Source organism: Oncorhynchus clarkii, chromosome 2 (genome assembly GCF_045791955.1).
Source record: "Oncorhynchus clarkii lewisi isolate Uvic-CL-2024 chromosome 2, UVic_Ocla_1.0, whole genome shotgun sequence".
NCBI classification, from domain to species: domain Eukaryota; kingdom Metazoa; phylum Chordata; class Actinopteri; order Salmoniformes; family Salmonidae; genus Oncorhynchus; species Oncorhynchus clarkii.
The window spans coordinates 74560050-74587534 of record NC_092148.1 but is presented as its reverse complement, the minus strand read 5'-3'; the positions used below and the strand labels follow the sequence as shown (position 1 = coordinate 74587534).

General features: G+C 43.2%; 1 protein-coding gene across 1 annotated transcript in view; it reads left to right on the top strand.

Moving 5' to 3' along the window:
• Nucleotides 1-6091: 6091 nt before the first annotated feature.
• LOC139373620 (carboxylesterase 2b) overlaps nt 6092-27485 on the top strand; it is a 35933-nt gene continuing 14539 nt past the window's right edge. The window contains exons 1-12 of the mRNA XM_071114342.1: nt 6092-6280; nt 7491-7680; nt 7803-7941; nt 8579-8712; nt 9743-9896; nt 13882-13986; nt 14149-14250; nt 15901-16044; nt 18059-18136; nt 18225-18372; nt 20307-20453; nt 20582-20651. Coding sequence (XP_070970443.1) covers nt 6205-6280; nt 7491-7680; nt 7803-7941; nt 8579-8712; nt 9743-9896; nt 13882-13986; nt 14149-14250; nt 15901-16044; nt 18059-18136; nt 18225-18372; nt 20307-20453; nt 20582-20651 — 1487 coding nt within the window. The 5' untranslated portion in view covers nt 6092-6204. The remainder of the gene's footprint in view (nt 6281-7490; nt 7681-7802; nt 7942-8578; nt 8713-9742; nt 9897-13881; nt 13987-14148; nt 14251-15900; nt 16045-18058; nt 18137-18224; nt 18373-20306; nt 20454-20581; nt 20652-27485) is intronic.

Sequence of the window (27485 nt, the reverse complement as noted above, 5' to 3'; positions counted from 1 at the left end):
GGGTTATATCCTGCCTGTTTGGCCCTGTCCGGGGTATCATCGAATGGGGCCACATTGTCTCCTGACCCCTCCTGTCTCAGCCTCCAGTATTTATGCTGCAGTAGTTTATGTGTCGGGGGGCTAGGGTCAGTCTGTTATATCTGGAGTATTTCTCCTGTCTTATCCGGTGTCCTGTGTGAATTTAAGTATGCTCTCTTTAATTCTCTCTTTCTTTCACTCTCTCGGAGGACCTGAGCCCTAGGACCATGCCTCAGGACTACCTGGCATGATGACTCCTTGCTGTCCCCAGTCCACATGGCCGTGCTGCTGCTCCAGTTTCAACTGTTCTGCCTGCGGCTATGGAACACTGACCTGTTCACCGGATGTGCTACCTGTCCCAGACCTGCTGTTTTCAACTCTCTAGAGACAGGAGGAGCGGTAGAGATACTCTCAATGACCGGCTATGAAAAGCCAACTGACATTTACTCCTGAGGTGCTGACTTGTTGCACCCTCGACAACTACTGTGATTATTATTATTTGCCCATGCTGGTAATTTATGAACATTTGAACATCTTGGCCATGTTCTGTTATAATCTCCACCCGGCACAACAAGACGAGGACTGGCCACCCCTCATAGCCTGGTTCCTCTCTAGGTTTCTTCCTAGGCTATGGCCTTTCTAGGGAGTTTTTCCTAGCCACCGTGCTTCTACACCTGCATTGCTTGCTGTTTGGGGTTTTACGCTGGGTTTCTGTACAGCACTTTGATATATCAGCTGATGTAAGAAGGGCTATATAAATACATTTGATTTGATTTGATTTAAAGAGACGGGTGGAGCTGGCTTCAGAGGGTGTGAACAATGCTGAATGGGTGTAGACAAAGGAGAGCTCTTCATGAGGGAACCAAATTATTCAAAGGCCCTTTTCTCAAAAGTGAGTTTAAAAGTGTATCATCTTTCAAGTAGAAATACTTTCCTATTGTTCCTCAAATATCTTTGTAATATATACAATTTTGTGACTCGGAATCTCTACTTTATTCCAATGTAATAAAACATAAAAAATAACATTTTGCTACATAAGACAGAATCCAGTCATCAATCGAGTAAACCTAAATGGCGCCCAATCAACAACAAAAAATACGCTAACTTCTCCAGATAAAATCCATTAAATTTAAAATGTTATTAAATACAAAAATGTGAAATTGCTACATAATTTTTTGGTTGCTAAAATTGTAATAGTTCACCTAATTTCAGTTTATGTGACAAAACAATCAAGTATTGTGAAGATAATCATTGTACCATCTAAACTGCTGTGAAATATATTTTCCATAACCATAGCCATTGTATTTTCAGCTGTTTGTATATGGTGTTCAAAACCCAAAAGTAAAAGACAAAAACGAAACTTAAGAACGGGAAGCATAGAAATAGTGCCCCTAGATCAGCTCTATCACTTCTTAGACTTGCTTTCAATGAGAATGACAGACCTATAACACTTACAGTGCCTTGCGAAAGTATTCGGCCCCCTTGAACTTTGCGACCTTTTGCCACATTTCAGGCTTCAAACATAAAGATATAAAACTGTATTTTTTGGTGAAGAATCAACAACAAGTGGGACACAATCATGAAGTGGAACGACATTTATTGGATATTTCAAACTTTTTTAACAAATCAAAAACTGAAAAATTGGGCGTGCAAAATTATTCAGTCCCCTTAAGTTAATACTTTGTAGCGCCACCTTTTGCTGCGATTACAGTTGTAAGTCGCTTGGGGTATGTCTCTATCAGTTTTGCACATCGAGAGACTGAATTTTTTTCCCATTCCTCCTTGCAAAACAGCTCGAGCTCAGTGAGGTTGGATGGAGAGCATTTGTGAACAGCAGTTTTCAGTTCTTTCCACAGATTCTCGATTGGATTCAGGTCTGGACTTTGACTTGGCCATTCTAACACCTGGATATGTTTATTTTTGAACCATTCCATTGCAGATTTTGCTTTATGTTTTGGATCATTGTCTTGTTGGAAGACAAATCTCCGTCCCAGTCTCAGGTCTTTTGCAGACTCCATCGGGTTTTCTTCCAGAATGGTCCTGTATTTGGCTCCATCCATCTTCCCATCAATTTTAACCATCTTCCCTGTCCCTGCTGAAGAAAAGCAGGCCCAAACCATGATGCTGCCACCACCATGTTTGACAGTGGGGATGGTGTGTTCAGCTGTGTTGCTTTTACGCCAAACATAACGTTTTGCATTGTTGCCAAAAAGTTCAATTTTGGTTTCATCTGACCAGAGCACCTTCTTCCACATGTTTGGTGTGTCTCCCAGGTGGCTTGTGGCAAACTTTAAACGACACTTTTTATGGATATCTTTAAGAAATGGCTTTCTTCTTGCCACTCTTCCATAAAGGCCAGATTTGTGCAATATACAACTGATTGTTGTCCTATGGACAGAGTCTCCCACCTCAGCTGCAGATCTCTGCAGTTCATCCAGAGTGATCATGGGCCATTTATTGGAAATATCCAATAAATGTCGTTCCACTTCATGATTGTGTCCCACTTGTTGTTGATTCTTCACAAAAAATACAGTTTTATATCTTTATGTTTGAAGCCTGAAATGTGGCAAAAGGTCGCAAAGTTCAAGGGGGCCGAATACTTTCGCAAGGCACTGTATTTCTATGTGAATTTGGTCACGTTATTCAAAAAGTATTGCAGCTTTAAGGAGGTTTCTCATTTAATTCAATTAAAATTCATATAAAAAAATTACAAAGTCAAAAAACATTTGCCATGGATTGGAGGGAAGAAGTCCCTGAACCAATAACAGTTGGGTGTATTTATGCAAGTCAAATGGAATGGAAGCTATTTAAGTTAAGGAAGTATTTTTTTAATGTAGAGTAAATTAAAATTAGTAGAAAATAGACTAAGTCAAAAGATACAAAAGGAATTGCAGTGGATTGTAGGCGAGGTCCATGAACAGTTGGTTGTATTCATGCAAGTCATATGGGGTGGAAGCTATGAATTTCCCTCAAAGAATTTCAGTTGACTGAATTGACATTGAAATGACACATAATGCAGTCATTTCAAGCAATGCATAGCCCATGTGAAGTTTCATGTAGTCTACTCACATTAATTTCAAAACATCACAATTTTTGTTGTGGTGTGACATAGGCCTACCTGTTACAATGCAGGCCAAAGGTGCAAGGCAGGCTAATGGTGGATCATTAACTGATAGACAAACAATGACAAGTAGTCTGTGTACCCTTTTGCATAATAGGGCATAGTACAAAGGTTTAGTTAAGTAAGTGAGTGACAGGTAATCAGCCAGATGGTGTCAGAGCCATATACAGTGGGGCAAAAAAATATTTAGTCAGCCACCAATTGTGCAAGTTCTCCCACTTAAAAAGATGAAAGAGGCCTGTAATTTTCATCATAGGTACACTTCAACTATGACAGACAAAATGAGAAAAAAAATCCAGAAAATCACATTGTAGGATTTTTAAATGAATTTATTTGCAAATTATGGTGGAAAATAAGTATTTGGTCACCTACAAACAAGCACAATTTCTGGCTCTCACAGACCTGTAACTTCTTCTTTAAGAGGCTTCTCTGTCCTCGACTCGTTACCTGTATTAATGGCACCTGTTTGAACTTGTTATCAGTATAAAAGACACCTGTCCACAACCTCAAACAGTCACACTCCAAACTCCACTATGGCCAAGACCAAAGAGCTGTCAAAGGACACCAGAAACAAAATTGTAGACCTGCACCAGGCTGGGAAGACTGAATCTGCAATAGGTAAGCAGCTTGGTTTGAAGAAATCAACTGTGGGAGCAATTATTAGGAAATGGAAGACATACAAGGCCACTGATAATCTCCCTCGATCTGGGGCTCCACACAAGATCTCACCCTGTGGGGTCAAAATGATCACAAGAACGGTGAGCAAAAATCCCACAACTGAAATTTGCTAGAGAGCATTTGGATGATCCAGAAGAAGATTGGGAGAATGTCATATGGTCAGATGAAACCAAAATATAACTTTTTGGTAAAAACTCAACTCGTCGTGTTTGGAGGACAAAGAATGCTGAGTTGCATCCAAAGAACACCATACCTACTGTGAAGCATGGGGGTGGAAACATCATGCTTTGGGGCTGTTTTTCTGCAAAGGGACCAGGGCGACTGATCTGTGTAAAGGAAAGAATGAATGGGGTCATGTATCGTGAGATTCTGAGTGAAAACCTCCTTCCATCAGCAAGGGCATTGAAGATGAAACGTGGCTGGGTCTTTCAGCATGACAATGATCCCAAACACACCGCCCGGGCAACGAAGGAGTGGCTTCGTAAGAAGCATTTCAAGGTCCTGGAGTGGCCTAGCCAGTCTCCAGATCTCAACCCCATAGAAAATCTTTGGAGGGAGTTGAAAGTCCGTGTTGCCCAGCAACAGCCCCAAAACATCACTGCTCTAGAGGAGATCTGCATGGAGGAATGGGTCAAAATACCAGCAACAGTGTGTGAAAACCTTGTGAAGACATACAGAAAACGTCTTTTTAAGTGGGAGAACTTACTTGCACAATTGGTGGCTGACTAAATACTTTTTTGCCCCACTGTATACTGTAGCCTAGAGCTGTGGTGTATACAGTATAGCCTAGTGACGACACTGGTAAGGTGAAACAAATGCAGCAAAAATAGCATACAACTTTAGGTTGTATGTATGTTGGCCTATGTCATAATAATAACAATAATGGCAAAGGCTAAACATTTTTATTTGTAAATGCTACATTCACATCTCTAAAACGTGAAGGAGCAAAGAAATGTCCATTGCAGAATAATGTACAGTGGTAGGCTAAAAACATGAACCTAAAATATATGGTGTGGCCACCAGCTGCATTAAGTACTGCAGTGCATCTCCTCCTCATGGACTGCACCAGATTTGCCAGGTCTTGCTGTGAGATGTAACCCCACTCTTCCACCAAGGCACCTGCAAGTTCCTGGACATTTCTGGGGGGAATGGCCCTAGCCCTCACCTTCCGATCCAACAGGTCCCAAACGTGCTCAATGGGATTGAGATTCGGGCTCTTCGCTGGCCATAGCAGAACACTGACATTCCTGTCTTTCAGGAAATCATGCACAGAACAAGCAGTATGGCTGGTGGCATTGTCATGCTGGAGGGTCATGTCAGGATGAGCCTGCAGGAAGGGTACAACATGAGGGAGGAGGATGTCTTCCCTGTAGAGCACAGCGTTGAGATTGCCTGCAATGACAACAAGCTCAGTCCGATGATGCTGTGACACACCGCCCCAGACCATGACGGACTCTCCACCTCCAAATCGATCCCGCTCCAGAATACAGGCCTCGGTGTAACGCTCATTCCTTCGACGATAAACACGAATCCGACAATCACCCGTGGTGAGACAAAACCACGACTCTTCAGTCAAGAGCACTTTCTGCCAGTCCTGTCTGGTCCATTGATGGTGGGTTTGTGCCCATAGGCAACGTTGTTGCTGGTGATGTCTGGTGAGGACCTGTGTGCCCACAGGCTACAAGCCCTCAGTCCAGCCTCTCTCAGCCTATTGCGGACAGTCTGAGCACTGATGGAGGGATTGTGTGTTCCTGTCTCCCTGTAGCGCTGTTTTAGGCGTCTCACAGTACTGACATTGCAATTTATTGCCCTGGCCAAATCTGCAGTCCTCATGCCTCCTTGCAGCATTCCTAAGGCATGTTCACGAAGATGAGCAGGGACCCTGGGCATCTTTCTTTTGGTGTTTTTCAGAGTCAGTAGGAAGGCCTCTTTAGTGTCCTAAGTTTTCATAACTGTGACCTTAATTGCCTACCGTCTGTAAGCTGTTAGTGTCTTAACGACCGTTCCACAGGTGCATCTTCATTAATTGTTTATGGTTCATTGAACATGGGAAACAGTGTTGAAACCTTTTACAATGAAGATATGTGAAGTTATTTGGATTTTTATGAATTATCTTTGAAAGATGTTTATTTTTTTGCTGAGTGTACATGCAATTGACATGACCTCAAAGTCATGGCTTTGGTCATTTAAGGACAACAGCTCACACCAACAATACATTTCCCCACCTTCCCTATTAGGGACAAAGGTAAAGGGCACACCTGTAAGGGTAACTCTATAAAGCCTAAGCAAATACTTTCAGTACTACTCTTTCCCGCATTCTGTTGAGGTCTGGGGTTGCATAACAATAGGCGTGTCGCTGAGCACTCAAATCATTGAATGTTGCGGCCATGAAGGAACCAGGCTTACTGAGACTTTCCCTGTCAATTGGCCTACTATTTCTGTATACTTTGGCCGAATCCAATGGTAAGTAAGCTGATAACAGTCGTCAAAACATTTGCATAGGCCAACAACTGTGGTCAGGAAATATAGAAGATACAGGATGTTGCCTAACTACCGTAGGCTGTGTAGCAGATTGATAGTTAAGTTTACACATTATAGGCTAGGGCTGGCACAATTACCGTATAACCGTGTAACCGATGGTTATGGATGAAGACGCCATGAAAATAAAATAACCGTCATAACCTTAAAAATATACTTTGGGGGGGGGGGGGGTCGAATGAACAGCTGACTGAATGACCACTATGCAGCAGCAGCACACATAAAAATAGCATGAATAGAACAGGCTTGGAACCTCTAACCATGGCAATTTGACTGGTAAACTCATTTATACACTCGCAACGACTGCAATAATTTCCATGGTAATGTAGAATGTTAATTCAAATTGTGTTAACTGATGTGACTCCTGCATTATATGCATTAGTGTCTAATCTGAATGCTGATTGGTTAAAAGTGCATTCCCGCTGGTGTCTATTCCAAAAGTTAGTTTAATAACACATTTATAATGGGATAGAAATAAGCACAAGGTTTTTGGAGACTTGATTTAGGTAATTCCTGAAATACCACTCCTATCGTTTTTAAATAGATGGTATTCAAGATAACATTTCTGACGTAATAAATGTGATCATTAATATGGGTAAATATCATATACATGCACCTGTAAAGGCATTTTCAAATCATTATTAATTAACAAAACATCTGAGAAGTAATTGCTGTCAGTCAATGTCTGACTACTTTTTATTTTCATGTGACCATTCTCTGCTCCAATGGAAATTCCGTATCCCTTGAAATATAACCCCCTTATCGTTATTTATGTGTTTTCTTTGTCTAATAATCCCTAGTTTGACCTGGATTTTTTCCTCATGCAATAATGTACTTTGTGTTCATGCAATAAAAAAACACATTTTATGCTAGTGCTATGGGAGAGGTACTTTCGACATACCACTGTGGCCTATTGCTATAGCACAGATATACAGCATAGACAGAGGGTTACATTCAAAGCTGTTGACATGAGTTGTCCACAAGAATGGTATATGAGCTGGATAAACATACTGGATTATACACTTTTAAAGGGTGTTCTGAAACCAATTTTTACTCAATGAAAAGGAGTAACCATACATCCCTGCTGTTTTTCGAAAGTAACACACCTATAACTAACTGCTTAACATCTCAACAGCACCGGTGGTCCAGACCAAACTGGGGGGACTGAGAGGGCAATATGTGAGCGTAAAGGGGAAGGAGACGGAGGTTCAGGCCTACCTGGGTGTTCCGTTTGCCAAACCACCTGTCGGCCCCCTGAGACTGGCCCCGCCCCAGCCTGTGGAGGGATGGGAGGGAGTGAGGGACGCCATCCAGCAGCCTCTCATGTAAGACCCAGCAAGGTCACAAACAAACCATATATCTCAAGTTTCTGGCTATTTGAATAAGGGTTAGACAAACAATGAGATTGAATAAAATCAGACTTCTCAATAAGTTTTATGTTTTTCAGGTGTTTTCAAGACAGACAAATTACAAAAGACCTTTACTCCAATGTGTCCATGACAGTGGAAATCCCAGAGGTGTCAGAAGATTGTCTTTATCTCAACATTTACACTCCAGTTAAACCTGCTGAGAAAACAAGGCTTCATGTAAGTAATATCAGACACATATAGTCAACAGTTGATTGACTTCCCAGTGATGCTGTTGAAACAATATAGAGTTGCGGGCTCCAGAAAGTTAGGTCACACCGCGGTAGTGGCAGAATTTAATAATAAAGATGATATTTCCTGTATTACGGTAGGCCTACTGGGTTTAAAAAAAAAAATTGTGCTTTAATGTTATTCTCATCAGAGACGCACTTTTTCAATACAAATTTGTCAGGTGTGTGTAGGCTACTGAAATGTATTATGTTTGTGAATTGTATTATGATAAATAATCATACTTTTTCAGTCAGTTATCGTAGTGAATGACTCATGCTAAGTGGAATACTTGTCAATGTGCAGTGAAGCTGTGCAGGAAATATGTTTTCATCATTAGTCAAAGTTAACGATAACTGCTATAAACTTCCAGATTATCAAAGGCTACAAGGCCACACATAAGCATAGTTCAGCTCAGTAAATATTTATTGTCCATGAAGGGCAATTTGAGTTCAACATAAGATAAGTTAAAAAATACAAAAAACCTGAAGTCATATAATACAACATATGTACACGATGATAAGTGCAAAGTGAATCTAAATGCAGCTGGTATGAACTTTTTTCAGCATGTATTGCTTGTGTTTCTCAGGTCATGGTTTGGATCCATGGTGGCGGATTCGCCATGGGTTCTGCATCAGCATATGATGGTTCTGCTTTGGCTGCATACCAGGATGTGGTTGTGGTGGTGATCCAATACCGTTTGGGATGGCTGGGGTTCTTCAGGTAAGACTGAACTACTACAGAACCACACACAATTGGATATTTTAAAGGGGTATTCCTTGTATATAGCCTCGTTATTGTTTTTGTTGTGTTACGATTTGCTTATTTATTTTTTTGTCTTAATTGTTTAAACTCTGCACCACTGTTGGGGGAATGTGCTCGTAAGTAAGCATTTCGCTGTGAAGTGTACACCTGTTGAATTTGGCACAAAATTTGGTTTGATTTGGATGTGCAGTATTTCACAACCTGTTCCTCACCCTGAAAGTAGTCTATGAACCAGGAGAAACTGTAATCCATGGTTTGCTTTTCTTTAAACAGCCACAACAAATGTCAGCTAACTTTAGCCTCCGCTAACTAGAAATCAATGGAAGTGATATGGACAACCGTGCAATTTTCTAAATGTCATGGTCAAATCAACTTCATTATTTGGTTTGACATTCCGTAATGGTGATTTGGCCTTTAACATTGCCCCTATACAAGTGTTGGATTTGTCTCCACTTGAGTTGCTGAACTGATATTTTTGCCATGGCGCAACTGGCTAAGAACATACTCTAGTGTGATTTTGCGAGGCAGGGGATCCAAGTTCAAGTGCCAGTAAGGACTTGTGAGGAAAGAAGCTATACTGTTAAAGGCCCAGTGCAGTCCAAAATGTGTTTTTCTTGTGTTTTGTATCATATTGAACAACAGCTGATGAAACTAACACTGCCAAAGTGTGATCAGTGTTATTTCCTGATAGTTACTGGTTGAAAATAGGGATCCTGAGTGGCGCAGCGGTCTAAGGCACTGCATCTCAGTGCTAGAGGTGTCACTACAGACCCTGGTTTGATCCTGGTTCGATCCTGGGCTGTATCACAACTGGCCGTGATCGGGAGTCCCATAGGGCGGCGCACAATTGGCCCAGCATCGTCCGGGTTAGGGGAGGGTTTGGCAGGGGTAGGCTGTCATTGAAAATAAGAATTTGTTCTTAACTGACTTGTCTAGTTAAATAAAACATGTCACTGTTTTGGGCTTGTTTTCCATCTTTTCCATACAGCACAGGAGACAAGTATGCCCCAGGGAACATGGGACTACTTGACCAGGTGGAAGCCTTGCGGTGGGTCCAGGAGCACATCCACAACTTTGGGGGCGACTCCAAGTCGGTCACCATATTTGGAGAGTCTGCTGGTGGAGCAAGCGTATCGTTACTGGTGAGGATCTACACACACACACACACACACACACACACACACACACACAAAATATATTACATATTTAGCAATTTATGTAAACTGTAAAATATAATGCATCAAACATTTTGTCTATAATTTATATATTGTAACACTTATTTTACCAAATAATTTTGTATGAAAACATATTTCCATCAATACAGTATATTGCATAATATTTTGAGTGAAATATCAGCCTAGTCTCATAGACTAGACATAACATAGTAAAAGTAAATCCGGGACACTCAAATTAGTATGATATGTTCCATTTGGAATGGTTACATAGGACAGAAGGTTACTTCAGGCAAACATTTATGTTGCAACAAATTGGAATTCGTAACATATCATTTTGCAAATCGTAACATATTTTACAAATTGCAATTCCAATCATACAGTATCATACAAATTGAAATTTGTAACACAGGGGTTGCCAAACTTTTTTGGCCCATGACCCCATTTTGATATCTGAAAATTCTCGTGTCCCCACCCATGTGAAAAAAAAATCAACAACCGATGTTTACTTTTTTATTTGGGGATATGGATGGATACGGACGGACCTTCTCAATAGTTGGAATTCCGAGTTGGATGTCCATTCAAAATATTTTTTCCCACCCGGAGCTCGTTTATTTCCAAGTTCCCAGTTGTATTGAAGGCACTGATGTCTGAGATTTCCGAGTTTCCAGTTGTTTTGAACGCATCATTAATGCTCAGAGGGAGACGCCAGGCTGTTCCCTTTGAGTCAGGAACAAAAACTCCTCCGTAGTGGCCCATGAATGCTTTGTCTGCAGCAATCGGTCACATGACAGGTCGATCAGCTGTTTGATTTAAATTACTGGAATGTCAAATGAGCCAGGATCACAGTCAAACGGATTGTGAAGTACGGATTTTTTACATCCGATGTGAATTGCAAAAGTTCCTCTCTCAATGAGAAAAATCTTTCCAACTCTCCCCCTCGATAACCACCAAGCCTCGGTGTGAAATAGAACATTATAATGCTCTGATCCCATATCTGCACAATTGTTTGCCAACAGACCTGCGTGCAGTGAATGTGGTTTGATGTAGTTTACAATCGAAGATACCTGCTGCGCTCTTTTTCTGCCAGTTGCTCTCGGTGTATCATACAATGCGTACATATGGCAGAGAGAAACACATCCATAACTAGAGTGCAGAGGCCTGCCCGCCATCCCATGATAGTTGTAGCCCCATCTGTGCAAAAGACTACCATTCAATCCCATATGTGACTCACCACCTGGATTCGGTCTTATGTAGCAAAATTTGAAATTGTGTTTTTTACATTGGATAAAAGTAGAGACTCAGAGCTACAAAATGGAATATAATATTGCATTGTTGAGGAACAATGGGAAAGTAATTCTGCTTTGAAATATGATAAACTTGTAAACTCACTTATGAGAAAATGACCTTTGAATGTTTTGGTATCAAGTGAAGAGCTCTTCTTTGTCTACACCCATTCAGCATCGTTCACACCCTCTTAAGCTTTAGCCCCACCCATCTGGTTTCGACCTCGGAGCGTTAAGAGCGCACACTTGATGCTCTGGCCGATGATTTGTTTACCTATGAACAACATAAAAACAGCCTGCAACAATTTCATTACGCTTCTTTGCAGATCTTTACTGACATCGGCCATATTCAAAGCGTGATGTAAACTTTAGCTTAAGACATGTAGCTAGCTAGGTAAACAATTAACCTAGCTAGGTAAACAACTTGTAAAATAACACACGTCATGCAACGTTAGTTAATGAGACAGCCAGCTAAAGTTAGCTAGTTAATTAAACAACATTGAACATAGTGCCAAATCATGTTGTTACTACAGTACACTGCATGAATATGCTGGGAGCTAACCACCCAGATTCAATGTTAGCTAGGTAAAGTTAGGCTCTAACTAGTGAAGCAAACAGCTGTGGGATATGAATAACAACATCAGCTAGGGAGCCACCATCTAATGTTAGCTAGCTAGCTAACATTACACTTTAGCTTAAGACATGTAGCTAGCTAGCTAGGTAAACAATTAACCTAGCTAGGTAAACAACGTGTAACATCACAGGTCACGTAACGTTAGCTAACGAGCCAGCCAGCTAACGCCAGGAAGTTAAATAACAATGAACATAGTGACAAATCATGTCATCCTACACTGCATGAATATGGTGAGAGCTAACCAACCAGGTTCAATGTTTGCTAGCTAACATTAGGCTGTAACTAGTAAAGCAAACAGCTCTGGGATACGAATAACAACGCCAGCTAGGGAGTCAGCCAGCTAATGTTAGCTAGCTAACATTACACTTTAGCTTAATACATGTAGCTAGCTAGGTAAACAATGAACCTAGCTTGGCAAACAACGTGTAAAATGACACGTCACGTAACATTAGCTAACGAGCCAGCCAGCTATAGTTAGCCAGTTAAACAACAATGAATATAGTGCCAAATCATGTTGTTACTATACTGCATGAATATGCTGGGAGCTAACCAACCAGGTTCAATGTTAGCTAGCTAACATTAGGCTCTATCTGGCAAAGCAAACAGATCTGGGATACGAATAATAACGTTACCGAGCTAGCTAACAGTACACTTTAGCTTGAAATGAAACCACTTTCTGTGAAACAGATCTGGGATTCAAATAATAATGTCAGCAAGGGAGCCAGCCAGCTAACGTTACCGAGCTAGCTAACAGTACACTTTAGCTTGAAATGAAACCACTTTCTGTGAAACATTTAATATCTGAAAATGTAGCTAGCTAACGCTAGACTATCTTACCTGTGTACATCATCATGCATGATGGACTCGTCTCCCTGTCTTTGATGCCATGCCACAGTTGCCCTTAGTTTGAAGATGTAATTTGGAGACTGGTGTTTTATCCATCTCATACTCTAATTCCACAGCTCAAATAGACAGAAGCCTACTATATGGCTGACCAATCTGAACTCTTCTCTTGGCATGTCCAGCCCACTCATAATCTCAGCAAGTCATGGCTAGTGGGAAGGTTTCTGTCGTATTTACAGATGTCATGCAAGTTTGTTGTTAAGGCACATGAAAGTTCACATGTTCGAGAAGGCCAAAAAACGCATTTTGATAAAAAAAAAAAAATTACGTTCAAACAGCTCTCCTGTCATGACTTGCGACATATGCCTAGTTTCATGAATTGGGTCACATATACAATCTGTTTTTCGTTAATATAACCATTCAGCACACTGAACATCCCTTCTGCCGTTTCATGCTCGGGAATCGTGAGACAAGACAATATGTCCTCATGAATAGCATCCACCGACATGTATAGTGAACAAAAGTCAATGCATGGGCATTCCGGCCCTCACAGCTAACAGGAGTTTGAGTCGTTCAGTCAGTTTGCTCTTGATTGCTAGTGATAGTATTAATTATTTGTTTAACGGTGCTATCTGACAAAGGTATTGATGTGAGTTTCTGTACCTCTGCCTCCCCACACATTGTTTTTACCATATAAATTGCGGTAATATCAAAGTCCCTACAATAGTGTGTGGTTTCATAGCGAAGCGGACCTAGCCATTCATGGTGGGAATGATTCAAGTGCAACGGTCAAGCGTGGCCTTTTCCCATGATCTAAGGGTGCTCTCTGGTTGAATTGTATCTTTTAGATTTGAATCATTTTCATTTCAATTTTTAAGGCTAACCACATTACAATGATTTTGAGATACAAAGACAATATTATATATATTTTTTGCATGTATTTTTGTTCGGAAATTCTCCCATGACCCCATTTTCATATCAGGCAACCACACATGGGTTCTCGGCCCCTAGATTGCAAACCGCTGTCGTAACATATCATGCGAAATGGATGATGGACATTCCCAAATTAATATATACCATACGAAACGTAACATATCATACTAATTGGAGTGTCCCTGAAATATAGGTTTCATGTTTTGAGACATCACTATCTTGATTAGCTTATTGATTGTTGTTTTTTTTCCATCGCTAGCTTCTCTCTCCATTGTCTATTGGTCTGTTCCATGGCGCAATAGCCGAGAGTGGTACCGCAGCAATGAAAATGCTCTTCAATTCCAATCCCCTGCTTGTGGCACAGGTATTTTCAAACTTTCTCTCCACCAAGCTCAGTACTCTGAGAGACATAAATAGTATTGCACATATTTAAACAAATGTACTGCCCACTCAATAGTTGTCATCCATCAATGTCCTGATAGTCATTACAACCATAACGATTTATTCTATTGGTCTTGTCTCATAGACGGTGGCAAACCTGATTGGCTGTGAAAGCACCAACACAGTGAAGATAGCAGACTGTGTGAAGAAGTTGCCTGCTGATCACATTATGAACATTCAGAAACAGGTGGGATATCCCGGACAGTATCATATCTTGCCAGGGTTCTAGCTATGTCTTTGGGAAGGACACCAATCTTAACATTTGGTTATACTTATCATCATACAACATGTATGAATTGTAATGAGGACATGAGAATTGAGAGTACAATTTACAGTGTGAAAATATACTGAGTGTACAAAACATTCATCCTAATATTGAGTTGCACCCCCCCCCCCCCCCCCTTTTGCCCTCAAAACAGCCTCAATTCATCAGGGCATGAACTCTACAAGGTGTAAAAAGCGTTCCACAGGGATGCTGGCCCATGTTGACTTTAATGCTTCCCACAGTTGTGTCAAGTTGCCTGGATGTCCTTTGGACGGAGGACCATTCTTGATATACACAGGAAACTGTTGAGCATGAAAAACCCAGCAGCTTGCTGTTCTTGACACAAACCGGTGCGCCTGGTACCCATTACCATACCCCGTTCAAAGGCACTTCAATCTTTTGTCTTGCCCAATCAGCCTCTAAATGTCACACATACACAATCCATGTCTCAATTATCTCAAGCCTTAAAAATCCTTCTTTAACCTGTCTCCTCCCCTTCATCTACACAGATTGAAGTGGATTTAATAAGTGCCACCAATTAGGGATCATAGCTTTCGCCTGGATTCACCTGGGAAGTCTATGTCATGGAAAGAGCAGGTGTTCTCAATGTTTTGTATGATTTTATATGGTACTAAAACCCAATAAACTAAATATATAAGCTGTTAAGCAGTTGACTTGAAAGAAGCTGTTGGGCAGGGCTTGAGTGGAACTGTTGGACAAGGCTTGAGCAGAGGGGGAATTGATGTTACGGCCAGGGGAAAAGCGGTCAGTCTGACAGACAGGTCAGGAGCTTTTTATCAGGGCACCTTTCCACCCAGGACAATCACAGTTCTTTTGCAATAGCCACTCCTCTGAAGGTATCTAGTCCTCCGTGGATGAAAGCATAACACCCACCTGGGTGAGGCCTTAGCAGCTGAAGTGCCAAAGCACACCATACCTCAGCCAGGGTCCAGAAAAGTCCCCACTATGAGCCTCATCAGCCTCCCATCTCCACACACAGTCCCTATCCTTACAGGAACTGGCAGGTGAAACAAAAACTGTTAGGTGAAACAAAAAAGCCAACACATTACAACACATTAGCTAGCAAGCTACACATTAGCCACTGTTGCAGGACTGTGATGGCAGCTATCTATCCAAGCCCAACAAACAGACCTGCCATCACAGTCTTGCAACAGTGAGTCAGCATGCATGTTGTATGTGGTCAAAACTCAGATATGAAAAATAAAAAGTAAAATAAAAAATGCAATGAAAACCAAACTTAATTAATATATACATACAAAACAACCAGCATATTAACATATTCTGCTGTTCTGCATTGGGAGGTAGATGAACAAAAACACTGAGCCTAGAAATGTGCATATTGTGACATGAAATAGGTATGATGTGGATAGAGATTGCATAATAGACTATTATTGTTTCATGAGCATTAGAAGGTAATATCAAAGATTATGATAACCAACTCCCTTTCATCTGGTAATATTTTGCAGCCACATTTTCTAGAGGGCCTTTGCTTGTTTGTAATGTCTTGTTGACATGTTTTTCTCTCTTTTAATCAATCTTGTCTTTTTAAAGAATCAAATGCTATTCTTTGGTGTGACTGTTGACGGGCAGTTCTTGTCCAAATCGGCGATGGAGATTTCTCAAAACCATGAGATGCACAAGGTGCCGTTTATGACTGGAGTCAATGACAACGAAGGTGGCTGGCTTTTAGCAAAGGTGAGTTGATTTTGAAAGACAATTTAAATCTCTTTCAACAATCAATGCTAGATGTTAGGCATTTTCCAAAGTTTTATGGAAAATGTGATTTAGTGACACAGGAGAAAGAATAGTAGTTACAACCATTCAATGAACCCTAATGGTGAGGAGTGGATATAATCCTGTGACATCCTCAGCTTTAGTGCTATGCTACATATACTGAACATAAATATAAACCAATATGTAAAGTGTTGGTCCCATGTTTCATGAGCTGAAATAAAATTTCACAGATATTTTCCATATGCACAAAAAGCTTATTTCTCTCATATTCTGTGCACACATTTGTTTACATCCCTGTTAGTGAACATTTCTCCGTTGCCAAGATAATTCATCCACCTGACGAGTGTGGTATATCAAGAAGCATGATCATTACACAGGTGCACCGTGTACTGGGCTCAATAAAAAGCCACTCTAAAATGTGCAGTTTTGTCACACAACACAATGCCACAGATGTCTCATGTTTTGAGGGAGCATGCAATTGGCATGCTGTTATGACTTCTATGAATGGTGGGTGGAGGTACGTGGATCTTTTATTCCAATGACAGCGGAAAAACGGACATGCAAAACACAAGGGCACATGAAACAACCCGTCCGAAGAAACAGGACAAAACTGTCCGGAAAAATAGAGATCACAATAATCAACCAACACCATGAAACAGAGAACAAGCCCGCACAATAACCAGCGGGCCTAGTGCCCTTAAATAGCCTACAAACAAAACTTAACTCAAAACAGGTGTAACCAATTAGACCCAACTAACAGAAACAAAAGGAAAGGGAATCGATGGCAGCTAGTAGGCCGGCGACGACGACCGCCGCCGGAACAGGAAGAGGCACCATCTTCAGCGGGATTCGTGACACATGCTGAGGGCAGGAATGTCCACCAGAGCTGTTACCAGAGAATTGAATGTTAATTTCCGTGTCCAATCAGCCACATGTAACCACGCCAGCCTAGGACCGGCTTCTTCACCTGCAGGATCATCTGAGACCAGCCACCTAGCAGCTGAGGAAACTGTGGGTTAGTTCAACCAAATAATTTCTGCGCAAACTGTCAGGGAAGCTCATCTGCATGCTACTCGTCCTCACCAGGTTCTTGACCTGACTGCAGTTTGGCATCATAACCGACTTCAGTGGGCAAATGCTCACCTTCAATGGCCACTGGCACGCTGGAGAAGTGTGCTCTTCACGGATAAATCCCGGGTTTGCTGATGTCAACATTGCGAACAGAGTGCCCCATGGTGGTGGTGGGGTAATGGTATGGGCAGCATAAGCTATGGACAACAAACACAATTGGTATCTGTGACCAACAGATGCATATCTGTATTCCCAGTCATGTGAAATACATAGATTAGGGCCTAATGAATTTATTTCAATTAACAGATTTCCATATAAACTGTAACTCAGTAAAATCATTGAAATTGTTGCATGTTGCATTTATATTTTTGTTCAGTGCAGTTTGACTCCGGTTTAGACACATCGCTTGCTCAATGCTTGCACAACCCAAATTTTATTTTATCTTCCATTTACACTATTGCATGATTTACGCATCAAGTGTATGTACCATATTAAGATGATACTGGATAAATTCACAACTTGAAATGGTGCTATTGAATCAGATCATTTTCAGCTGTGCGACTGGTATGTACATTGTCAAGCAGGTGGTCACATGTGTTCACAGGCAGAGTACCCTAGTTCAAGCCCAGTCAGAGGAAGGTGAGGGAGGAAGCAAAGCTGTTAAACTAGAACAGTGACACCAGTTACACGCACGCATCTCAGGGTTAGGGTTACGCTCATGGTGGAGATATTAGATTAAAGAATAAAATGACTAAATGACTAACTAACTACTAAATTCCCCTTTATCGTATTAACGTATTATTGCCAAAGATGAGTTGATTTATTAAATTGTAAGGCTTTGTACTCCTCTTTTTCTCTTTAAATAGTGATTTTTAGAAAAGTAGTAATGTGTTTTCTCCCATAGTTCTTTGCTCCTCCAGGTTGGGAGGATGGAGTGGACCGGGTGAAGGTCATGCCCATGATGGCCATGTTCTACCCAGATGTAAGACAAAAGCACACCAGATGATATTGTCTAACTACTGATGACAATACATGATGTGGCTACACTGAATGGTTGTTGTCTCCTTCAGCCCAAGGATCAGTGGATAACTGAGCTGATAGCAGATGAATACCTGGGAACCTCTGGAAATCGGGTGAAAAACCGTGATGGGTTCACTGAGCTGCTTGGGGACATTATGTTTACCATTCCTGCCCTCCAAACGGCAAACTTCCACAGAGGTAAGAGCACTAGGGCCCATAGAGTTCAGGATTAGAACTGGTACAGTGCATTCGTTAAGTATTCAGACCCCTTGACTTTTTCCACATTTGTTACGTTACAGCCTTATTCTTGATTAAATATCAATCTACACACAATATTATGACAAAAAATTTTGTTGTTGCAAATTTCAAAAAAAAAGAAAAACAGGGGGCCTCCTGAGTGGTGCAGCGGTCTAAGGCACTCCATCGCAGTGCTTGAGGCGTCACTACAGACCCAGGTTCAATCCTGGACTGTGTCACAACCGGCCGTGACAAAGAGTCCCATAGAGCGGCACATAATTGGCACAGTGTCGTCCGGGTTAAGGGAGGGTTTGGCTGGGGGGGCTTTACTTGACTCATCGAGCTCTTGCGACTCCTTGTGGCGGGCCAGGCGCCTGCAGGCAGTCTTCGGTCGTCAGTTTAATGGTTTTTCCTCCGACACATTGGTGTGGCTGGCTTCCGGGTTAAGCAGGCGAGTATTAAAAAGCGTGGTTTGGGTGGTCATGTTTCGAAAGACGCATGACTCAACCTTCGCCTCTCCCGAGCCAGTTAGGGAGTTGCAGTGATGAGACACGATTGTAAATTCAATTGATTAGACATGATTTGTAAAGGCACATACCAGTCTATATAAGGTCCCACAATTGACAGTGCATGTCAGAGTAAAAACCAAGCCATGAGGTTGAAGGAATTGTCCGTAGAGCTCAGAGACAGGATTGTGTCGAGGCACAGATCTGGGGAAGGGTACCAAAACATTTCTGCATTGTTGAAGGTACCCAAGAACACAGTGGCCTCCAACATGCTTAAATGGAAGAAGTTTGGAACCACCAAGACTCTTCCTAGAGCTGGCCGCCCGGCCAAACTGAGCAATCGGGGGAGATGGGCCTTGGTCAGGGCGGTGACCAAGAACCCAATGGTCACTCAGACAGAGCTCCTGAGCTCCTCTGTGGAGATGGGAAGAACCTTCCAGAAGGACAACCATTTCTGCAGCACTCCACTAATCATGGTAGAGTGGCCAGACGGAAGCCACTTCTCCGTAAAAGGCACATGACAGCCTGCTTGGAGTTTGCCAGAAGGCACCTAGAGGACTCTCAGACCATGAGAAACAAGATTATCTGGTCTGATGCAACCAAGATTGAACTCTTTGGCCTGAATGCCAAGTGTCACGTCTGGAGGAAACCTGGCACCATCCCTACGGTGAAACATGGTGGTGGCAGCATCAAGATGTGGGGAAGACACTGGGAGACTAGTCAGGATCAAGAGACATAGGAACAAAGCAAAGTACAGAGAGATCCTTGATGAAAACCTGCTCCAGAGTGCACAGGACCTCAGACTGGGGCAAAGGTTCACCTTCCAACAGAACAATGACCCTAAGCACACAGCCAAGACAAGGCAGGAGTGTCTTCGAGACAAGTCTCTGAATGCCCTTGAGTGGCCCAGCCAGAGCCCGGACTTGAACCCGATCGAACATCTCATCCCCTGAAAGTAGTTGTGCAGCGACGCTCCCCTTCCTACCTGACAGAGCTTGAGAGAGTCTGCAGACAAGAATGGGAGAAACTCAGGTGTGCCAAGCTTGTAGCATCATACCCAAGAAGACTCGAGGCTGTAATCGCTGCCAAAGTTGCTTCAATGTTTTTTTCATTTATTTTTATTTTTATACATTTACAAAATAATTATTAAAAACTGCTTTTGTTTCATCAGTATGGGGTATTGTGTGTAAATTGATGAGGGGAAAAAATCATTTTAATCCATTTTAGAATAAGGCTGCAATGTAGCAACATGTCAAAAAGTGAGCGGGTCTGAATACTTTTCGAATGCACTGTATATCAGAAATCACATTCTGAGGTCTCCGTACAGAATTCAAGTCTATTTCCAGAGGCCAATTAACCTAAATGTTACTGTCTTATCCCACACAACAGATGCAGGTGTGCCTGTGTACCTGTATGAGTTCCAGCAAACTCCCAGCATGCTTAAGAAGATGAGGCCGAGTTTTGTTGGGTCTGACCACGGAGATGAGCTTATGTTTGTTTTTGGATTCTGCTTCACATCACATTTTATAATGGATGGTAAAGGAATTAACCTCAACCTTGAATCTATCGTACTGCATGTCATCAATCCAGTTCCCCAAGTTCTCCATAAATACTCTATTTCATACAATCACTCACCACTCACCACTCATTACTCTTTTTCTCAGGTTGTGCCGAGAAAGATGAACAACTAAGCAGAATCATGATGAGTTACTGGGGTAACTTTGCTCGTACAGGGTAAAGAACTGTTTTTCATCAGTTTCCAGAACATAAAGTGGCGGCTAAATATATTTGCACTCGTTCACTTTTCTTAAATAATTCCCAATTTCTTCTAAAATAAGTAGAAATTAAAGGAAAGAATTGGATCTCCACACATTGTTATTGGATTTTCAACATTGTAGAACCAATTTAGTTTTGAGAAACTTAAGTTTAAAATTTAGTAAGGAAACCAAAAGGCAAGGACAAAATTATTTGCATCCAATAGCCTATACTTGGTTGCGCAGCCTTTGGCCATGTTTACTGCTGACAAACACTTTTGTAACCACAGTCGCGTCAGTTCAGCTAAACCTGGGTATGGCAAAGGGGGGTGTGAGGGAAGTTGAAGCTCAGCTAAACCTGGGTATGGCAAAGGGGGGTGTGAGGGAAGTTGAAGCTCAGTGACTGCATTTCGACACAATTTAAAAACAAAAAAATGCTATTTGGGGAACAGCAAAAAACATAATTGACTTTAATGCAGGCAAACTTACATCCATTTTACCTCATTTCTACCACCATGTTACATGTGCACTCTAGACCAAATTTACTCCACACACAGAGATGGGTACATAGCTCCCCCTCACCCTCCATTTGGCATATCTGACCATATCCTCCTGATTCCTGCTTACACTCATCAGATGTGTCAGGGCTTGCAAACTATTACAGACTCCAAAGGGAAGTGCAGCAGTGAGCTGCCCAGTGTCACGAGCCTACCAGATGAGCTAAATTACTTCTATGTGCGCTTCGAGGAAAGCAACACTGAAGCATGCATGAAAGCACCAGCTGTTCCGGACATCTGTGTGATCACGCACTCCGTAGTCGATGTGAGCAAGACCTTTAAACAGGCCAACATTCACAAAGCTGCAGGGCCAGACGGATTACCAGGACATGTACTCCGAGCATGCGCTGACCAACTGTGTCTTCAAGTGTCTTCACTGACACTGACAAGGTAACCTGCATAAACGACTAACCACCCGTAGCACTCACATCTGTAGTCATGAAGTGCTTTGAAAGGTTGGTCATTGCTCACAACACCATTATCTCAGAAAAACCCAAGACCCACTCCAATTTGCATAGAGCCCCAACAGACCCACAGATGATGCAATCTCTATTGCACTCCACACTGCCCTTTCCCAACTGGACAAAAGGGACACATACATGAGAATGCTATTCATTGACTACAGCTCAGCGTTCAACACCATGGTGCCCTCAAAGCTCATCACTAAGCTAAGGACCCTGGGACTAAACACCTCCCTCTGCAACTGGATCCTGGACTTCCTGAGGGGCCGACCCCAGGTGGTAAGGGTAGGTAACAACACATCCGTCACGCTGATCCTCAACACGGGACCACTCAGGGGTGCGTGCTCAGTCCCCTCCTGTTCTCCCTGTTCACCCATGACTGGATGGCCAAGCACGACTCCAACACCATCATCAAGTTTGCAGATCACACAACAGTGGTAGGCCTGATCACCGACAACAATGAGAGCCGATGGGTAGGGGGTCAGAGACTTGACCCTGTGGCGCAAGGAGAACAACCTTTCCCTCAACATGATCAAGACAAAGGAGATGATTGTGGAAGTACAGAAAAAGGAGGGCCGAGCACACCCCCATTCTCATTGACTGGGCTGTAGTGGAGCAGGTTGAGAGCTTCAAGTTCCTTGGTGTCCACATCACCAACTAACTGTCATGGTCCAAACACACCAAGACAGTCAGGAAGAGGGCACGACAACACCTATTCCCCCTCAGGAGACTGAAAAGATTTGGCATAGGTCCTCAGACCCTGAAAAAGTTCTACAGCTGCACCATCGAGAGTATCCTCACAACTGCTCGGCCTCTGACCGCAAGACACTAAAGAGGGTAGTGCGTATGGCCCAGTATATCACTGGGGCCAATCTTCCTGCCATCCAGGATCTCTATACCAGGCGGTGTCAGAGGAAAGCCCTAAAAATCACCAAAGACTCCAGCCACTCTAGTCATAGACTGTTCTCTCTGCTACCGCACGGCAATCGGTACCAGAGCACCAAGTCTAGGTTCAAGAGGCTTCTAAACAGCCTCTACCACCAAACCATAAGACTCCTGAACAGCTAACCAAACCCCCCCCCCCCCCCCCACACACACACACACACACATTTTGACGCTGCTTCTACTCTCTGTTTATTATCTATGCATAGTCACTTTAACTCTACCTACATGTACCTCAATTACCTCGACTAACCTGTGCCCATTATCCCAGTTTACTGTTTACTTCAGTTTATTTAGTAAATACTTTCTTAACACTTATTTTTTCTAAAAACTGCATTGTTGGTTAAGGGCTTCTAAGTAAGCATTTCACTGTAAGGTTTACACCTGTTGTATTCAGCGCATGTGACAATTACAATTTGATTTGATTGCTCGTCTTAATATTTATATATTTCTTAATTCCATTATTTAACTTTTTTAGATTTGTGTGTATTGTTGTGTATTGTTTGACATGACTGCACTGTTGGAGCTTGGAACACAAGCATTTTGCTACACCCGCAATAACATCTGATAAATATGTGTAAATAAACGTTAACATTTTATTTTATTTTATTTGACCTTTCTAATGGAAGTTTGTCCCACTCTTCAGCATCAAACTGCACCAGGTGTTTCAAGTAGGTTTGCCAACAGGTGGCACAAGAGAGGTTCAATAATGCTTTAGGGTGGATTTTCTGCCTCTGGTACTGGGGCCTTGAACGTGTGCAAGGCATCATGAAATCAGCAGATTATCAATGTATTTTGGAGTCCAATATTCAACCCAGTATCCACAAAACTGGGACTCTGTCAAAGGTTTTGGGTCTTCCAGCAGGACAAGGACCCCAAACATTTTAAAAAGTACCCAAGAATGGTTCAAGATGAAACATTGCAGAATTGGAGCAGTTTGCAGCTGAAGAACGAGGCAGACATCCATTAGAAAGGTGCAGAGAGCTCATTGATGGCTACAAGAAGTGTTTGTCAGCAGTTATCTTGGCCAAAGACTGAGCCACCAGGTATTAGCTTTTCTTTCTTTTCTAAATGAAAATTGTGAACTTAAGTTTCAAAAACCGAAATTGATTCTGCAACGTTAAAAATCCAAGATGCAATGTGTAGAGACCAAATTATTGTCATGGTTTCTCCGGGCACCAGAGGGCGGCAGAGACTGCCCTAGAGACTTTTTTGTTACTCTGGTGTTGCTTATGATTTCGTTATGATTTCCCTTTTAGAAGAGGTGTGTTTTCTGTCCTTGTTTGCAGAAGCTTGATTTTGGTTGCCCGTGTGTTTGTCGCCTGAGTAAGTTTTCTAGTCCTAGTCCTGCTATTTTTTAAGAATTTCTGTGATCCTTTTGTTACCTTATTTTCAGTAACGTATTTACGTTTATCCTAAACCATTGGTTCCTCATCTGGTCCAGTCTCTGCACCTGGGTCCAACCCCACCATGTCACAGCAAGATTCTGCTCCAACATGGACCCAGTGGAGATCAACCATATTAAAGAGGTCATAACCCACCAAGGAGCACTGTTGAGAAGACAACAAGAACAACTCTCCCAGATCTCCGAGACCCTCCGGGCACTCACCGATTCCTTCCGTCCACGGCACACACCCAAACCAGGAGGAGCCAATGCCCAAGTCTCATCGCCCAGTGCTACATGCGTTGCGGTAGTTCCTCCAAGGAACCTGCACCGGGATCCCAAGATCCCAGCCCCTGAGCAGTATGACGGCCACCCAGGAAGATGTAAGAGTTTCCTCACTCAGTGCTCTCTGGTGTTCGAGCTACAGTCCTCCTTGTTCCACACTGATCGGGCCATGATTGCCTACATCCTCTCTCTGCTCTACATCCTCTCTCTGAGCAACGGCCATGTGGGAACAGCAACCACCATCCTGCAGCTCCATATTAGCCTTAACTGCTGAGCTGCGTCAAGTCTTCAACCACCCAGTCGGCAGAAGAGAAGCAGCAAGCCGACTGTTCAGACTCCGCCAAGGGGCCAGACCAGCGGCTGCCCCCCCCCGGACTCAGCATTGAGGAAAGGGAAGGTTGTACAACTGAATGCCTTCAACTGAAATGTGTGTTCCGCATTTAACCCAACCCCTCTGAATCAGAGAGGTGCGGGGGCTGCCATAATTGATATCCACGTCCTCAGCGCCCGGGGAACAGTGGGTTAACTGCCTTGCTCAGGGGCAGAATGACAGATTTGTACCTTGTCAGCTCAGGGATTCGATCCCGCAACATTTTGGTTACTGGCCCAAAGCTCTAACCACTAAGCTACCTGCAGAGCCAATGCAACTGGGACGCAAATGCCTGAGCACACAAGAGCAAGACAGGTGCGTGCACGAAGGCTGCTGCCTCTACTGCGGAGGTCGCGGTCAACTCCGTGCTACATGCCCAGAGCTGACAGGAAACGCCAGGGCTCGCCAGGACAAGGGGAGACCCTGACTAGCTGTTCAGTTAGTTCCCGGTTACCCAGTCACCATCTGTTACTTTCTGCAATCCTCCACTGGGACAACCGTCAGCAACAGATTCAAGCTTTCGTGGACTCCGGGGTCACAGATAACTAACTTGATCAAGACTTTGAATTACAAATCTCCTGAGTGAAATTTCCCATCCCTCTGCAGAGCCCTCAATGTCTCCGGCCAGGTGGAATATCAGAGTCCATTCTACTGCAAGTTGGGGTGAATCACTCAGAGATTCTTAGTTTTCTTTTGATAACGGCTTCCAAGAACCCCCTTATCCTAGGGTACCCCCTGGCTAACGCTACATAACCCACTATTTTCCTGGTCTACGGGTCACCTACTAGACTGGGGTAAGGACTGCCAGACTAAATGTCTCAGACCTCCACCAACAGCCTCACTGTGTTCTCCTGCATCCATTGAAGACCAAGACTTCTCCTCTCTCCCTCCTGAATACTTCGACCTCCGGGAGGCCTTCAGTAAGAGGCAAGCGGCCACAATTACAATCAAGAATCGTTACCCCCTACCCCTGATGTCCGCTGCCTTGGAGTTTCACCAAACTGGACCTCCACAACGCTTACAATCTGGTGAAAATCACCCCTAGTGGCCACTATGAGTATTTAGTCATGCCCTTCGGATTATCAAACTCACCGGCAGTCTTTCAAGCATTGGTCAATGACACTCTTAGGGATATGTTGAATCGGTTTGTTTTTGTTTACCTCGATGAGATCCTGATCTTCTCCAAGACCCTTCTGGAACACATACTGCATGTTCGCCAAGTACTGAGATGCCTCCTGCAGAGTCAACTATATGTCAAGATACAGAAGCATGAGTTCCACATATCCCAAGTTTCCTTCCTGGGACACATTATCTCTACTGCAGGCATCCAAATGGATCCCGTTAAGATTGAGGCGGCCGCCGACTGGTCCCCTGCCATCTCACTCAAGCAGGTCCAGCGGTTCCTCAGGTTTGCCTATTTTTACAGGCATTTTACACACAACTTTGGTGCGGTGGCAGCGCCTCTCAAGGTCCTAACCCGTAAGTCCCAGACCCGTTTTCGCTGGACCCCGAGGCTGAAAGGTCATTCATGGAGCTCAAGGAATGTTTCACCTCTGGACCCATCCTCGTTCATCCTGATCCGACTTGTCCCTTTGTGGTAGAGGTGCACGCCTCAGACACCGGAGTGGGGGCGGTCCTTTCACAGCAGAACTAGGAGGACAAGGAACTGCAACCATGACCCTTTCTCTCCGAACGGTTCTCGCCAGCGGAACGCAACTACTATGTAGGCAACCGGGAGCTCTTGGCAGTTAAGTGGGCCCTTGAGGGGTGAAGACACTGGTTGGAGGGGGCACCTCATCCTTTTGTGATCTGCACGGACCATAATAACTTGATCTCCATTCAAGAAGCCAAGAGGTTGAACGCTCGCCAGACTAGGTGGGCTCTGTTTTTTAACAGGTTTGATTTCTCACTAGCCTATCGCCCGGGATCCAAGAATCAGAAAGCAGACGCTTTCCTTGTCTCTAACAAGGAGAGGGACACTGAGTCCATCATCCCCAGCTTATGCATTGTGGCCCCTGTGATATGGAGTATTGAGACCACGGTCCGACAAGCCCAGACCTGAGAATCTGACCCCGGCGGGGGACCCACTAACAGACTTTACATTCCGCACTCAGCCCAGTCCTGAGTACTACAATGGGGACACTCCTCTAAATTTAACTGGGCATCCAGGGGTTAATTGGAGACTAGAGTTCCTGAGGCGGAAATAATGGTGGCCCAACATCAATGAGGATGTGAGATCCTTTGTTGCGGCCTGTTCCATCTGTGCCCAAAGCAAGTCTTCACGTCAGTGACCAGCCGGGTTGCTCCAACCTCTGCCCATCCCCAGCCGGCCCTGGTCTCATCTGTCGGGAGATTTTATCACTGGGCTACCTCCAGCTCAAGGGCTTACAATTATCCTGGTGGTCGTCGATCGGTTCTCCAAGGCAGCCCATTTCATCGCCTTACCCACGTTGCCATCAGTGAAGGAGACCGCTGATCTCATGATTACCCATGTCTTTCGACTACACAGACTTCCCCAGGACATTGTCTCAGATCAGGGACCCAGTTCGTCTCACGGTATTGAAAGACCTTCTGCTCTCTGTTGGGGGCATCGGTGAGTGTCTTCTCTCCATCGGTGAGTCTCTCCTTTGTTGTTTTTTCAGTATTACTGTGATCCTTCTGTTACCTTATTTTCAGTAAAGTATTTACGTTTATCCTAAACCATTGATTCCTCATCTGGTCCATTCTCTGCACCTGGGTCCAACTCCACCACGTCACACATTTTTTTTTTATTCTAACTTATTTGACAAGAACTATGGAACTATTTAAGAAAAGT